Source organism: Esox lucius, chromosome 13 (genome assembly GCF_011004845.1).
Source record: "Esox lucius isolate fEsoLuc1 chromosome 13, fEsoLuc1.pri, whole genome shotgun sequence".
Classification (NCBI taxonomy): domain Eukaryota; kingdom Metazoa; phylum Chordata; class Actinopteri; order Esociformes; family Esocidae; genus Esox; species Esox lucius.
Genome location: NC_047581.1, coordinates 11683756 through 11700944, shown reverse-complemented (window position 1 = coordinate 11700944; position 17189 = coordinate 11683756). Strand labels below are relative to the sequence as shown.

Below are 17189 nucleotides of genomic sequence, written 5' to 3'. Positions count from 1 at the left end.
CGACTGAGGTCTGCTGGGGCCTTAAGAGTATGATGGTCATTTTTAGGTTGTAGGGAAGGGGTGCGGACGGGAAGGGGGTCAGGCCAGAAACAATCCTTTCATTCTGTCCAGTCAGATGACTATGGTGATATGTTGGGCTGCATTCAAAAGGCTTAACCACGTCATGTGGGAGGCACTGCGTCTAGACACTAGAAGAGGGACATAAGGGGCGGGGCGGGGGGCGGGGCTGCCAGTTACTGCTGCCACTTCATTTGGACTGTTTCCACGGTGATGACGGCAGACATTAAGTCATTTAAAACCCCCTCATCTGGGGCAAATTGTGTGTAGGCAGAGCAAAGTTAGAATGCCTCAAGGCACAGAGATGGGCAAAAACTACTAAACATACATCACAAATTACCCTAAAGACTACATTATATAAATACAACTTAAAGTAATTAAAAAGCATCTCAGAAACAGCAGAAACAAAATACATTTGCAGATAACCGCCCTCACTTTAACAACATTCTTAGTAATTAACAGTATTAAAATGTTTTACTTGCTATGACAGTCATATGTGCTTGTTCATCTACTTTATTTCCAGTGACTGTAGGTTGCTCTGGACAGTAAAATAGAAAAATCTGAATGTAAATAATAACACTTCAAGTGCATTCTGGGTAGTACTATTCCATATAATATCTTTTTACAAAATTGACTGGAGAGTAATTCAGGCCAGTGAAATATAAATTACAAAATAATCAATAGTAGTGTAAATGTATATATATATTTCAAAGAAATGTTTTTCTACTAATCACAACTGATGTTGATTATCTTCTATCAGTCAACTGAACACTATTATTGCTTTCTGAATTAATCCATAATGAGTGCAATTAAAGCATGTATATGTGTGTGTGAATGTGTGTGTGTGTGTGTGTGTGTGTGTGTATACATGTGTGTTTGTGTGTGTTACCATGGCATCCAGTAGGTGGATGCATCGCAGCAGTTCAGGTCTTGTCTCACAATAAAGGCGGAACAGCAGTCTGCCAATGGGCTGCTTCTCACACAGGCTCATGTAGTCTCGATCTGCCAAAAACACGCAGACACACACTTGATCTCGGCCTGTCGGAGTGCTACTGAAATAACACAAATTTCGAGACACCATCACAACATTATACTATGAACCTGACATGTAATTCACTCCCATACACACACAAGTTTACTAAGTCATCTACATTGAGAGACCTAATGTGTGTGCCTGTTAAAAAAATTAAATAAATAACCCTAAACTTACCTTAACTCTAACAACCTTATTTTATTCCTGAACGTAATCCTACCCTAACCCTAAACGTAATGCCCAACGTAAACGCAATTCTAACCCTAACCCCAATTCTAACCCCCACTTTTGCCCTCAACCTAACCCATACCCTAACCTTACGCTCAACAACTTAACCTTCATGCCAAATCCTAGCTTTAACACCAAAGCCTAAACTTACCACATAAAGCCAAATCCTTGAATGTAACCCCATTTCTAAAAACTCTAATTCTACGTTTTACCCTAGACTTTATAACATTTGTCCAGTTAGGGGGTCGGCAGAAGTGTTAGGTTTTACGGTGATGTGATGTTAGACCTGGTCACCACGCAAACAAACCTATGGTGTTGCTCAGCTCAGTGCACTGACGGATGTGGGGGAAGCGGAGGATCTCCTTCCATTTCTTACTCCTGCCTTTCCGCTTGCCTCCTCCACCTAGAGAGAGAGAAGTGATGAGTTGATGAGAACAACAATTAAAGGGGCGCTGTGTGGATCCCTGCCTCTAACGTTAACAAGAATGAATTTGAAACGTAACTCAACCAGTCTCCTCCACTTCCTTTAGCGATTTAGACCGGTACAGTACCAGCTAGTCCGGGGTGGTTTAGAGAGGGGGGATAGTACTGACCGGTACAGTACCAGCTAGTCCGGGGTGGTTTAGAGTGGGGGGGATAGTACTGACCGGTACAGTACCAGCTAGTCCGGGGTGGTTTAGAGTGGGGGGGATGGTATTGACCGGTACAGTACCAGCTAGTCCAGGGTGGTTTAGAGTGGGGGGGATAGTACTGACCGGTACAGTACCAGCTAGTCCGGGGTGGTTTAGAGTGGGGGGATAGTACTGACCGGTACAGTACCAGCTAGTCCGGGGTGGTTTAGAGTGGGGGGATAGTATTGTGAGTGTGTAAAGCAAGTCTAAGGAGATTACATGTCAATGTAACCTGATAGACAGACCGGTTAGAGTAATGGGGCATATATTGGGCACTACAAACATTTTGTAGAAAAAACATTTGAAAGATTAACTATCCATGTCTTCCGGTCATTTCTGCTGGAATGTATGCTAGCAAAACAGTAAAAATCTTACATATGGCCTCTTTAAATTCGGACAGAGAGAAACACAATTAGTTTTAGTACTTGAGAGAGGGTACCGCGAAGAGCTCTGAATTAAATCATAGCCCTCATGTACCATGTCTCACTTCCTGTCCAAATAACATTTTTCTTTCCGTTTTCTTTCTCTATGTAACATTGGTGGAATGTGACCATTCCAAGGAAGAACATTGCGCACTTGTTTGTGTGTGTGTGTGTGTGTGTGTGTGTGTGTGTTTGTAACAGGGGATACATTCAATTCAGTCAGTTTTCCATCCGAAGGAAAGAGCTTGCCAAAGCAGATTCCAACATGGTGAATAACCCAACATATGTTTTACTCTCACATCAATATGAGATGATTAACCATGTTTCATTCTGACACGGTGCTCATGTTCCCCATCTCTTTCTCACTCACAGGATGTGTGGGGTATTCCCTAGAGAGAGAGGGAGGACGAGAGAACAGGAGAGGTAGGAGCAGAGACAGGATGTGTGGGGTATTCCCTAGAGAGAGAGGGAGGACGAGAGAACAGGAGAGGTAGGAGCAGAGACAGCGAGGAAGGCAGAAGGAGGCAGAGAGAGAGCAATGGAGGAGAAAGTGTGAGAGAGGAGTGAAAGTGAGAGACATCTTTAAGCAATAATCCAGGAATGCTCCAACATGGACGTCATGCGTTAACCCCTCACTGTGTGAGTGAACGCTTTAGCAGCGTTCACATCCGTTTCCCCTCTAGTAACCCCCATCCCTGACTCTCTCACACACTTCGACTTACTACAGACCTCCCCCTTGGGGACAATTCTGGCCCAGGTTACACAATGCCCCTCCCTTCATGCCTCTTCCCACTACACATGTCTGACGTTAACTGGATAGGTGTAAGCTTTGTAGAGGAACCACACAGCTTGGAGGTATATCCTTCTGCCGACATGAAACTCGGTCAGGTACAGCTCAGTGACAACAACCTAAATGTACACCTGGCCAACGTGTATAACAGAGTGAATTATCGACCCTGACCTCATACATCCTAGACTGGGGGGAGACAGCACTGGCCTTGGAGGGTTAAATCACAACTTTCATTTCTACCTGCTAGATAATTGCACTCACTTGGTATCCCAGGTCTGAATTAAACTTTGAAATGTTTAGTCGCTGACCGCGGTCTTAAACTTTTCGGCCCCAGTAACAGTAAATGTGACATTCTTACTTTAGCCCATTTCTCTGGTAATGTTCATACAAATTGTCAGAGAACTAACAATACAATCTGGACAACGAACAACAATGAATAAGTAGACATGTCAGGTCTGACAGACGACATGACAGAGGACAGAAGCAGTTAATTCATGTGAAGGTTCAATCTCAGGTCAAAGTTATTGTATCTGAGTGGTGGTCCTCCACCCTGTCTTTCAGTACAACACAATATGTACTTAACCACAATACTCCTTCCTCCTTCGGCCATTTCCTCCCAGCTCTTTCCTTCCATTGCGCCTCTCTTCACCTCGCTCCCTTCTCTTCTCCACCTCTCTTGCTGTCTCACTCTCTTCTACGTCTTTAACTTTCTCTCACCTTTTCCTGTCTCTCTCTCTTCCCTCTACCAGTCTCTCTCTCCCCTCTAGAGGAGGGAGTGAGAGAGAGAGAAGTAGAGGAGAGAGACAGGTAGAGGCGAGAGAGAGACAGGTAGAGCCGGGGGAGAGTCTCTCTCTTGCCTCTACTTGTCTCTCTTCTCTACCTGTCTCTCTCACTCTCCTCTACCTGCCTCTCTCACTCTCCCTCTAACTTCCTCTATCTAAATACCTCCAGGTTTTCTCTGTCTCTTAATGTGTCGGATTCATCAATGAATCATCATTACATGCTGACCTCCTGCAATCATGGCAAATCAATGATCTCTTTACTTACAACTGACCAATCAATTTCCTCCTGGGGTAAAGGTCTTACTCTCACTGTTTATCTTGTCCTCTCTTTACCCCTCCTGCTCGCTCCCACTACCTCTCTTATTCCCTCTATATTTCACTCCCGCCCTCCTCTACCTGTCGCACTCTCTCCCTTCCCGTACCTGTCCCTCTGTCTCCTCTACCTGTTGTTCTCTCTCTCCTCTACCTGCTGCTCACTTTCTCTGCTCTACCTGTCGCTCGCTCTCTCCTCTACCTGTCGCTCTTCCTCTCCTCCACCTGTCGTTTTCGCTACCTCTCTACTTGTTGCTCTTGCTCACCTCTACCTGTCTCTCTCTCCTCTACCCGTCTCTCCCTCTTCTACCTGTCTGTATCTCTCGTTCACTCTACCGGTCACTCTTCCTCGCTCCTCTAACAGTAACGCACTCCTCTACCGGTCTCTCTCTACACTTCCGGTCTCTCTCTCTCCCTCTCTCTCTCTCACTCAATCAAATGTATTCATAAAGCCCTTTTTACATCAGTAGTTGTCACAAAGTTCTTTTACAAAACACCCAGCCTGCAACCTTAAGAATCAAGCAACAACAATGTTGAAGCACAGTGGCTAGGAAAAACTCCCTAAGAGGGGCCGGAATTTAGGAAGAAACCTAGAGAGGAACCAGGCTCATTGGGGTGAACAGTCCTCTTCTGGCGGTGCTAGGTGAACATTTAAAGAGTACTAGTTGTAATGATTAGTAAATGTATTTGGGTTGTGTCCAGAATCTATAAATCCTAATCCTGGTCAGAAGCATGACCAGATGGACAAGGACAGGGACAACCAGGTGGAGTGGGGGGGGGTATCAGACTGGCAGCTGGAATCATCAGGTATCGTCTTGATCTGCAACCTATAGCTGTTAATGGGTATCTGGGGTGTTCAGGGATTGTTGTGTTCAGTTACTGTGGAGGAAGATTTGGTGATGCTTTTTAAATTAAAGGTTTTTGTGTTGTGGGCTGGTAGACCCAATAAAGCAGCGGTGTCCAAACCATTCCACGGAGGAAATTGGTTCCAAGTTTACACCTACACAACCAGGTGAGGGTAGAAACTAACCAATTAGTAACCTAATTTGTCAATCAAGTACAAGGAGAGAGCGAAAACCTGCAGACACTCGGCCCTCCGTGGAAAAGTTTGGACACCCCTGCAATAGAGGTATTAAAACAAAACTCTACCTGTCTCTCTCATCAACTCTGTCTAAATGTCTCTTAATATATCGGAGTCATCACTATTACAAGCTTCTCCTTTATTCATGGCAAAACAATAACCCATTTACCTGCTATTGACCAATTTCCTCCTGGTTAAGGTCAAAGATTTAGACCACTTGGTAAACCAGATGAATCTTGGATGCAGTAAAGGATTGTGCGTTTGAATTAGGACAGATGAACTCTTTTCCCCTCTACTGGGATACCTGAAGTATAATCATCTTTATGAAAGTGTATAAATGCCACGTTGTTTTAGCAAAATATCTCAAAATACCATAAATAGATAAATAGTATAATTCTACAGTTAGGACAAAGAAATTAACCAGAAAACGAAGAAAACGACAATACTGTTCAAAGCACAATGACGAATAGTGTGTCTATGCCCAAATGGAACCTGAAATGTATCTGACTGACTTTTACTTTGGTACAGTGCACCAACGCTGAAACAAACAGGGACAAAGTCTACTGGAAGAAACAGGCTCAGGCGTGTGTGTGTGTGTGTGTGTGTATGTCAGTCAGTGTGTGTGTGCAAAGTTTAAAAGAAAGCATTTAGAACTGCTTGGCAAACTCTGGCAGTACAGTCTCAGGATCCTGTCCCAGAACACTGGCGATGCTATAAGACTTGCTGACAGGACTTAAGAAACAGCAGAGCCAGGGATGAACACTTAGAACATTACAGGCACACAAGTGCTGCCAGGGAAAAGATCCCAAACTAAATATTGCGCTGAGCGTCGGGCTCCATGAATTCACTCCAGATTCCAAACAACGCTGAAACAATAAGCAAGTCAGTTGGAGTCTCACAGACAGGAAGACGGAAGACATTGGGGGTCGCGCAATAAATGACACACTTAAGTGTGACAGAGAGAGATTAAAGACATTATCAGTATAACAACAAATGTAGTTGTATGTAATTGCAGCATGATATTGAACAACATGTGACAACACGTCTCATTCTGGGAAAACATAGCTTACTCCTTCACACTGACAGCACGGTCCGGAGTAGATAACATTCGATGCTACCTACCGTGAACAGGAAGACAAAATAAACATGCTTCTCACTATGGAATATTCCATCAACTGGAGTTTGCCTGCTGATAAGTCCCTTCCGGTCTTTAAACATCTCCTGCTGTCTGGGACAGAGTGGGTCCATTATGTCTACATGAGTAATAATTCGAACTTACTTTCATAGTTGGCAGCCTATGTTGATTAGCACAGGGGAAACATTGACATAAACATGCCGAGACCATCTGGAATGATCAAAACTATAATAAATGAAAATGTTCTGATGGATTACGGTGGTATTATGTTGAGGTGAAGGAGGAGCGTTTGGCAGACACAGTGTCACATGTTCCTGTAGCTTTCTGTTTGAAAACGGTGGGTTGTGAAGTATGATTAAAGTAATAAAAGAAGGCTCTCCTTTCCATTTTCTTCCCTTTCCTCCGTCAACCGACTTTGTCCCCCCCCACACACACACACACACACAAACACACACACACGAACACACACACACGAACACACACATTTCTTCCATGCGGGTCATGAGGACTACTCCCTTACGTTTCGGTTTACAGCTCTGACATCATCAGTGCGGGTTGAGTAAAGTAAAAATAATGAGAAGTTCTTACATTTAGCCCTAGCACACGTTGTAGGAATGCTTTGGCATCAGGCAATTCGGAACCAGACGGGCCAAGGTTAATTTAAAAAGCTTTTTAGATATTTTATGATAAAAATGCTTTATCAACAAATGAAAACTCAACACAAGCATATTTCATGCAACAGAGAAAACACCGTAGCCGGTTTGTTAAGTACCCCCCTGCCCAAAGTGACTTTGGGCATGACAATCATCACGGACATGTGTCCCAGTTTCAACATTTCCGAAATGTCATGGGTTTACTCTGAATAGGGCGAAGAACAACAAAAGTTCCAGTCAGTGGCAGTCTAGTGGGCGAAAACACCTTGTTGACTAAAGAAGTTGCTGGGCAAGAATTGCGCAAGTTAACAAGTGGGGGCCATAAACAGGCAAACGGTGCATTACAAAAGTTATGCGCTAACTGACTTTTCGGAACACAACATATCGGCCATTCTGACAGGTGGGCTATTGAAGCAGACAAACACATCGGGTTTAACTCCCATGAACTATACATAAAAAAAGAATCTCCTGAGACCTTCATCCAGTCATCACTTCATCCATGACCACGTGCTGGGTCTTCTCTGACTGCGAGATGGCCAAAGTTTGTCCCGCCTGTAAGAAAGCAACACTTGACCGTTCTGACGCCAAAAAACAACGATTGGTATCCCTTCTGTTTTATCTTTCAAAAACACTTGAAACAAGGGGTCTCTGACCCACTCTGCTGACCAAGTTCCTCTAACGAAACCAATCTGGCCTTAAGACTCAACCAAGAATACTCCTCCGTGTTGAGGCCCTTCGCCCAGCCCCAGCTGACTCTCTTGCCTCGGTACTCATCCGTCCCTCTGTACTCATCCGTCCCTCTGTACTCATCCTCCTGGATCTTTCCGCTGCCATTGACAGTCCAAACAATCAGATCCACCAATATACCCTCTTAGGCCTGGGTGTCTAAGGCTCTGCACACTCTTGGATTACATTCTGCCTGGCAAGCATCTCCTTCCAAATGACCTCTGGTAGGAGGATATGGGTCTATCTTGCAGGCGCTCACTACAGGCTCACTATCCTCCAGAGCTTGGTTCTAGGCTCTCCCTTATTCTCTAAATATCAAGATATTTGACTATCCTCACATTAACTCTCCTATCACTGCCACAGATCACACTAAACCTTTTTATCCTTCCTCCCCCTAGGTGGCAACATACACCAAAAGACTGCCTGGCTGACTGCCCACCACCTTAAGATCAACCTTGACAAGACAGAGATGCTCTTCCTCCAGGTAAAGGCCTGGCTGCTCCAAAATCTCTCCATAGTGTTTTTCAACACGACCATGGCCCTGTCCCAGAGTGCAGAGAACATTGGCATGACTCTATAGACAATCCTGCCAAAAAACCCGGCGAGCACTCCATCCTGCAGGTTCATGCTCTACGACATTTGTACAATCTCACCAAAATGTCTTGACAAAAAGCACAGTCTCAGAATTTAGTTTTAGCAGTATGACCACAAGTTCAGTTTACTTGATTCTACAACCCCCATTATGGTTTACCTTAGGCTACACTCGTAGAAATGCCTCACTGTCAGTGTGCAAATGCCCTGGATGTGTATACTACCATAAACAGTCCTTGAAACGGAGACATCTCACTTGAAAACTCACCCACATTGTTTTATTCCATGCGGGACCACTATAGACTGCTTTTGGCTACCACTCCACAGGGATATTTATACTTATAACCTTAACCTTTTTATTTCACGCAACCTGCTTATGTCTCAACTTTGCTAGAGCACCACACAAAACCGGAATCTCAACCAATGTCTAACAAAAGGTCCTCAATGTGAACTTTGGCAGTGTCTCTGTCTGCTTGCACTCCGACAGGAGCAGAGTACATTCAACCAGTTACCCATTTCTCACAGCAGCAGGCTTAACAGGCAGAAAGGCATTGGGGTCCATGCCCGACTTGTGATTGATCAAGAAATAATGTGAATAAAAACATTACCATTTATAGACTACAGAAAAATGAATAATTGTGGTAAATGTGTGTACATGTTGAAATTAATACATTTTTCAAAACTACTTTTTCTACTACTCTGCCAGTGCTTGCTCCAGGCATTGGCCATTTGCAGCACAGTGCTAATGGACCACTTGGCTGCATTCAAATGAACATCCAGAAATCTATAAGGTACTCAACAGATGGATATAAAAAGCAACTTGCATTGAACTTACAACAAAATTCTTAAATCAGTCAGTCACTGTAATCACGCAAACCACTGCAGTGACAAGCTTTCACCAGTGTAGATTCACTTAAAAAAAAAAAAAAAAAAAACATTGAAAGGCTAACCTTTCAAGATGAATTTAAAATGAACCAGATGGGATGTGACAAACCGGACATATGCATCAAACAAACAACAAAGAAAAAATGGACGCAATATAGTCTTCTGGTGGACCTGGTATTAAAAAAAAGCATGGGAGCCCAATTTGGAATACTATATTCCCCTTGCTTTCTATTCTGCTTATTATCTAGAGGAAAGGGTGACACGTTGACACATAGCAACCCAACCAGACCAAGGCTACTATGGTATTACTATATTTGTAAACACAATCTGGAAGTTGATACGAATCATCAATTGAAAAATGCAAGAAAATAAAAGTGAACTCAGGGGTGTTTGAAGGGATTTTGTGGCCTTACTGGACCGTGGATTCAAAGACAACTACATACAGTGGGGACAACAAGTATTTGATACACTGCCGATATTGCAGGTTTTCCCACTTACAAAGCATGTAGAAGTTTGTCATTTTTATCATAGGTACTCTTCAACTGTGAGTGACGGAATCGAAAACAAAAATCCAGAAAATCACATTGTATGATTTTTCTGTCATTATTTTATATTTTATTGCATGACATAATTATTTGATACATCAGAAAAGCAGACCTTAATATATGGTACAGACACCTTTGTTTGCAATAACAGAGATCATACGTTTCCTGTAATTCGTGACCAGGTTTGCAAACACTGCAGCAGGGATTTTGGCCCACTCCTCCATACAGACCTTCTCCAGATCCTTCAGGTTTCAGGGCTGTCGCTGGGCAATACGGACTTTAAGCTCCCTCCAAAGATTTTCTATTGGGTTCAGGTCTGGAGACTGACTAGGCCACTCCAGGACCTTGAGATGCTTCTTACAGAGCCACTCCTTAGTTTCCCTGGCTGTTTGTTTGAGGTCGTTGTCATGCTGGAAGACCCAGCCACGACCCATCTTCAATGCTCTTACTGAGGGAAGGAGGTTGTTGGTCAAGATCTCGCGATACATGGCCCCATCCATCCTCCCCTCAATACGGTGCAGTCATCCTGTCCCCTTTGCAGAAAAGCATCCCCAAAAAATTATGTTTCTACCTCCATGCTTCACGGTTGGTATGGTGTTCTTGGGGTTGTACTCATCCTTCTTTACCCATCCCAGCCTTGTGCAGGTCTACAATTTTATCCCTGATGTCCTTACACAGCTCTCTGGTCTTGGCCGTTGTGGAGAGGTTGGAGTCTGTTTGATTGAGTGTGTGGACAGGTGTCTTTTATACAGGTAACGAGTTTAAACAGGTGCAGTTAATACAGGTAATGAGTGGAGAACAGGAGGGCTTCTTAAAGAAAAACTAACAGGTCTGTGAGAGCCGGAATTCTCACTGGTTGCTAGGTGATCAAATACTTGTCATGCAATGAAATGCAAATTCAATATTTAAAAATCATACAATGTGATTTTCTGGGTTTTTGTTTTAGATTCCGTCTCTCACAGTTGAAGTGCATACATGCTTTGTAAGTATGCTTTGTAAAATCAGCAGTGTATCAAATACTTGTTTTCCCCACTGTAGAGACAGACTATTGTTACCACATCACCCCACTGTATACCCGGCAAGACGGTATCTTGTGTATACAAAAATATATGTATATTTTTGGGTCATTCAGTGGACCCTCTTGTAGAGTTTTAGGGTAAACAGGTATTTCACCTTGTTTGGGGAGGGATTCAAAACAGCAACCAATAAGTTACAGGTTTAGTGTTCTTCACTTCTAGGGTATTTCTCATCCCCTTTATACATTTCTTGTTTGAATGAAATATCTTAACAAGGATGGTAAATCATTGACAATTTGGAAAAAGGTTATTTTAATGGTAAGGTTGAATGGTAAGGTTGTTGGTGTACACAAGTATAGTGATCCCAGCCTGTTTGTGTACAGAACTAGAGGTCTGTGCAGCAAAGACTTGGCAGCGCTGGCGTCGCTCAGCAGAGGAGCCCGGGCAATGAGCAGAGGATCTTGATCGACTAGCCAGGGGGAGGTGATGAGATAATTCCTTCTGTCCCTCGTCTGTCTTCTTGAAGGAAGCTATGGCAGTGTGAACGGGGTCGCCGAATAAGCCCTCCTGGGATAGAGGTGCGTTCAGGAGGGGTGCGCGATCGTCGTCGCGTAAGGAGGACAGTGACAGCCACAGGTGACGGTGTCCGACCACGGAAGAAGCCACTGTGCGTCCGGCACAGACCATCTGTGCCTGGTTAAGGTGGAGGATAGCCTTTAGATTACCCACTACCTCTTCGATGTCACGGAGTAGGTGAACGGTCTAAAATATGGGTCTAAAGTTTGACACTAAGCCCAGGAGCCAAAGGACATGTCGGAAGGTTCCTTCAGTGTCAGCAGGGGAGGCAGGGGCAGCTGAATATGTAGCACTTCTCTCTCAATCATGCCAGCAAACTCCACCCTAAAAGACCTCCCTGAATCTACATTCTATACCGTCTGATGGAAATGACAGGGACCCCAAGGGACAGGTGTTCTTTTTATAAAAAAAAGACACAAAATAATAATATACCTTACAACACATTTCATTAAAATTGACATTTACTCTATGTGCCATTTGTATTTTAAGTTAATATTAGATCAACATTAAATTCAAAATTAAGCAGGGTTGAATGTGCAAAATCTGGCCAAGGGACAAAGGCAATATGGCAAAAACTACACATAAAAGGCAATTTATATATAATACAAATTATGACTTTCCTATCATTACATTTTTGTATGTTCCTTTTGGTGTTAAGTAAGTTAGACAAAAATAAAAAATGAGTGTTTTTGTTTGTTTTATTTCTGCCAAGGACACAAAAATGCAGCTAGTTGAAGAATGACCCACATATCTCTGCACTAATTCATGGGAGAGAATGGGTGTTTTTTTATGACGTTTATAGTTCATTTGTATTTGCAATTAATGGAAAAGCTTGTAACAATAATTTGAAATAAATCACTTGTTATAAAATCCTAATGACTTAACAGGCCTGTGCATTAGGATATTTGCTGCGGTTATGGCATTTCTGAATCTGAATGTCTCCTGATTAAAAGTCTAAATGTTTATACTAAAACATTATTGAAGTTGTTAACTACATTTTTAAATAAAACATAGAATTTATGGCATAACATATTACAAAAAAAAATTTAATCCATTGAATACATCTCTTTTTGGCACGAGTGGATAGGGACTACAATTTAACAATTCAACAACAAAAGCTGAGGAATAATCGATATGGAAAATATTTGTCATGCACATCCCTAGTAATCCGTCATTAATTAAATTATATTTGTATAGCCTTACAAGTTCTTTCTTTCACTAAACCTCCTTTGAGTCAAATGTATCAAAGTAATCTCATTGCATTACTATTCTGATATCAAAAATATATTAATGTACTGTAAATAGTGATATCACTGGATGAAATACTGTGAATGCAAAGGAAGGAGCATTAAATAGAAGAAACCCAATTACATTTAGTCAAGTCAGAATGGCGCAGGTTACCAAAAACAATATAGTTTTTGCAAAAAAAAGTTGTCTGAAAACCTCATACACAATCTCCCACATTGCGGATGTGATAGCTTAAAAACCACATCCTGAATTCTAAATAGTATGACAATCAAAACTAAACTGTAGCAAAAACCCACATCCACAAACAGTACGCAGGTGAACTTAGTAGTCTGATAATTGGTAGAACATAGTAGTGTGAGAATCTGTAACTATGTCTAATGCCCTGGCGTCGACCAAGGCTGAAGTAATTCCCTCCATGTGCTGAAACACAGTGGGATAATACAGAAAGACGGTTCAAAGACTGTTTAGTGGGGCTTAAAAAAATAACGTTCTCTGATGTTCATTGAAGGCCCTTTCATTGTCCAGATCCATTTCTGTTTCACTTGCCTTCATCAGATCAGTTTCAAATGTTCCCAGATGTTAACAGTTGAGCACATGTTAGGTACGAAATGTAAGACCCATTGGCAGGGCTATAACCAGAGCTAGGAAGCGCATCAGCAGGGCTATAACCAGAGCTAGGAAGCGCATGGGCTATAACCAGAGCCCAAGCGCAGGGGTATAACCAGAGCTAGGAAACGCATCAGCAGGGCTATAACCAGAGATAGGTGACATCAATAACCATAAGGTTCCTAATTCCATTAAATCATGTTTACAACTTCAGTCTTTTCATTGGTCCACACTGTTCAGAAGACATGTCCATGAGAAGAATCGTTCTCACGATCAACCATGCAAATATGGTCATAATGAAAGTTACAGGCTTTTTCTCTTTCAACAGTGTCATCCTGTCTGATCCTGAGAGAACATTTGCATTGAGGTCAGAGAGTAGATATTCTTTCAGGTTGTTTGACATGCACACAACCAATGGAAGACCAACAATGTTAACTACCAGGTAACCGAACTAGATTAATTTGATATGAAAAGTGGTGCTGACTCCCTCTTGAAACCACATTTCCATTTTTCCTCAGAAGTAAAATTAGGCAGTTATAAGAGATCTCTCTCCTGTCAGCGTAGGCAAAGGGAATGCTTATGTCTGGGCGAACACAGGCATTCTTGGAAAAATTACAGACTGTTTCCAGCACACATACTTATTGGGCTGTGTGTTCGCCAGGTGTTTGTCAGATATTGAGAAATGCCCAAAAGGGGGACTATGTGAGGAAGAGCTCTTGGTTACCCTGTTCCACAATGGTGATGTCACTGTTTACACTCTCACGGCTTATAAATGAACCTGGGGTTTTAAATGGCTTTTATATCATCACAATAATGATGGGACGTTCCAAGCAGCCGTAACATCTGTTAATGTGCTATAAGTGAACATCGCTGACGGATGTGCTGTCATAACATTCACACAGGACTATTCTTCCCATTGTCCCAGGATAAACTATTTAAAGGAGAGCATAGACTAAACATATTTTATAGGCGGGAAAAAGTCTGGGCTGACCTGCCACATGTGGTTATAGCTGGATTACGTGACCCCGTCTGACGTCATACAACTCCTGGTTGTGCTACAGTGGCCCTCATAGGTTACTGAACAAAAAAAGTCTTACGTTCCACTCGTTTTGTGCTGCTACCACTTAAACCACAGCTAAAAATTATTTGGGGAATACTAAAGACAAAAAAAAAACATTGTAAAATATACACGATACAAATCGCCCCAGTCTAAGGCTCTCCTTTCTAGCACCAAGTTGACCACCGTGATCCATGTTCAAATTGACTGTGCCCGGGAAGCGAGAAAGACATTTCTTGATCTTGCGACACACTAACAACTCCATCAGCTGGTTTAGGCTCCAGCAAAGCTAACTGAGGTCGTTAGGCAAATGAATGTGCCGTCACGCATTCCCCCATACGACTTCTTGACTGAAAGAGCAGTGTGGGGGGAAAAAAGCAGAATGGCTGTCCACAAATGCCTGAAGAAAGCTTGGTGCAAACTTCAGTTCAGCTGTTGACATGGCAGGAAAATGTAATTGCATTTAACAAAACTATACCTGTACACAGTTTAACACAATAAAAAGGTTTACATTAACTTCAGGAATGCATTCTGGCCTGATTTTAACTCTACATGCATATCATGTGATGTCGCAAACCAAGGTTGATGTTTGAAGTAGCTCTTCCGCCTGAGGGCACAAACTGTCACTCTCTTAACTGAACACAGACCTTTCTAGAGATCTCAATGACAAAGGTGGTCGGAACAGACCCTGACTTCACAACGATGGAGCTGTAATGATTCTCTCTTGTGTTTGTGTGTGCGCGCCACACAGAGTTAACTAAATGGGAAATGTGTAACACTTCCTCTATAACAGTCCCCTACCAATACAAACCTTGGTACAAATGTAACCTCTGACCTGATCCAATCTGTTTGACCTGATCAGGCTTATGTCAGGCGGACTGGCGTTTTCTGTTCCTCTCTCAAACATAGATCACCTCAAACAAGCACAACACACACACACACACACACACACAGACACACAAACACACAAACACACAACAGAATCAAACAGCAATCCCGGAAACAGGGTTAAAGTGATTACGACCGGCCCTCTCTAGGCTCTGCGCTTCCTCTCCAGCTGTTCCCCATTTCCTTTCCTCTGTGCACTAACCAACATACACAGACCTTTCCTCCCTCTGAATGACCATCCTAACCCCTCCGATCTAGCAAAGCTCATGTGTCCATTTTCTTCTACCAGCCCAACCTCTTCTCTTTTGTCCTTGTTTGTTCACTCGGTCACCTCCGCCCCTTCATTCCTCGTTCACCCGTGTGATTAATGAACCCAGAACAATTGTTTGTTTATCCAAAAGAGAGCAGTGTTAACTGCCTGGCCGTACATATTTGACTGTCCTGTGTCACTAGCCAAATCCCACACAAGACGTTCTTTCACAGGACAAACAACTTGCACCGTTTCATACTTGGCAATAGATGGTAGTGACCTCCTGGCTCCTTACACAGTGCCCCCTCTCAGGCTCATCCCTCTGACCTGCAGCCATCCTCTTTCTTCATGGGCTCTAACTACCATTTCTTTTGTCTTTCCGAGAGCTTCAAATGAGCAAAGGATCTAGGGGGTGCCAAGGGAAAACCAAAAACCACTGTTAAATATAGAACTCTGATAAGTCTGGGAACTGGGAAAAGAGCCAAGATTACTCAACAGTAAAAGGCCACTGTAGGTCAACGTCTGCCCCTAACCGTTACGCTGTACTGGTGTGCGTACATTTGTGCTTGTGTAAAAAGCACACAAAGCCAAACTCTCGTCAGAGATAAGACGCCCTACAGCCATTGGTCTGAGAAGGTTCCAGAGAGATGCACAAACAGACACCTACTCATAACTGCCGATTCTCCTCATGACATTGCGATAGCTAGAGTTAGCTAGCTGTTCTATCTCCGAGCTTCTGGGGTGTGTGGTTGTATAAAAATAGCCAATGCGGTGGCTACTTTGCGAGAGACAGTCTTCTCTCGGTTTTCATGCGGACAAATGGAACTGCGCAGAGGAAACGGGCAGGCCTGCAGGGGCCTCGAACCTTATGGACACGACTCGACTCCCATAATGTTCTCCAGTTGTCTCCCAATAAAACTCCCTGACATTGTCATGGCTCCACCCTCTGAGAGAGGGTCTCAGGGAACACAATCCAGGCTCCGAGTGACCGTGTGCGAGTGATTGGATGAATGTGTGCGACAGAGATTGCTACTGCCTAATAGCTTGCTTTCCTCAGCTCATTTGTCTCATAAACACACAGTATATTAACCATAAACACAAAGTTTTGCTCTTTAGGCTTGCTGAGATAAGCAGCATTACAAAAGAGCCTGCTCACAAACTGAGCCTGGGGGCATCTCCTTCCAAGAAAAAGTGGAGCTTCATCCCAGACAGCAAACATTGTCTCTCCACGTGCAAGGCCCCACCATCCCTACTTCCAAGGGTACAGGTACACACGGCAAGCAGGGGGACGGACTGTCACCCCCAAACATCTCATTTACAGATCATGTGAGATCAGACTGGTTATACACCAGCTATTAGGCTAGACCTTGGCAGGGGCGCTTTTATATCTCTGGCGGTTGCCACAATCCAGGGGACTACCACCCGCGGTATAGGCGAACCGTAGTCATGAGTTCATTAGAAAGCAACAAGGAATTCCTCTAATCTCAAGTTTGATCAGCTAAAGTTAGCCGGCTACATTGTTTGTGATTTAAATGATTCTGAGTTTCCCAATTAAATCAGGAAAGAAAGATTCACACTAAGAATCAGCCCAACAAATCTTAAATAAAATAAAGTCAAATAAATTATAATTAAGATAA

At 43.1% G+C, this 17189-nt stretch overlaps 1 protein-coding gene across 2 annotated transcripts in view; it reads right to left on the bottom strand.

Annotated features, from left to right (window-relative positions):
- grk5l (G protein-coupled receptor kinase 5 like) overlaps positions 1-17189 on the bottom strand; it is a 36216-nt gene that overhangs the window by 12305 nt on the left and 6722 nt on the right. Inside the window, exons 1-3 of one of the 2 annotated variants that reach the window (XM_010876118.5) lie at positions 6656-6825; positions 1626-1721; positions 947-1059 (exon numbers count right to left, since the gene is read on the bottom strand). In XM_010876118.5, coding sequence (XP_010874420.1) covers positions 947-1048 — 102 coding nt within the window. In that variant the 5' untranslated portion in view covers positions 1049-1059; positions 1626-1721; positions 6656-6825. Of the gene's footprint in view, positions 1-946; positions 1060-1625; positions 1722-6655; positions 6826-17189 lie in introns of those variants that run through there. The other variant, XM_010876117.3, reaches the window with a different exon arrangement.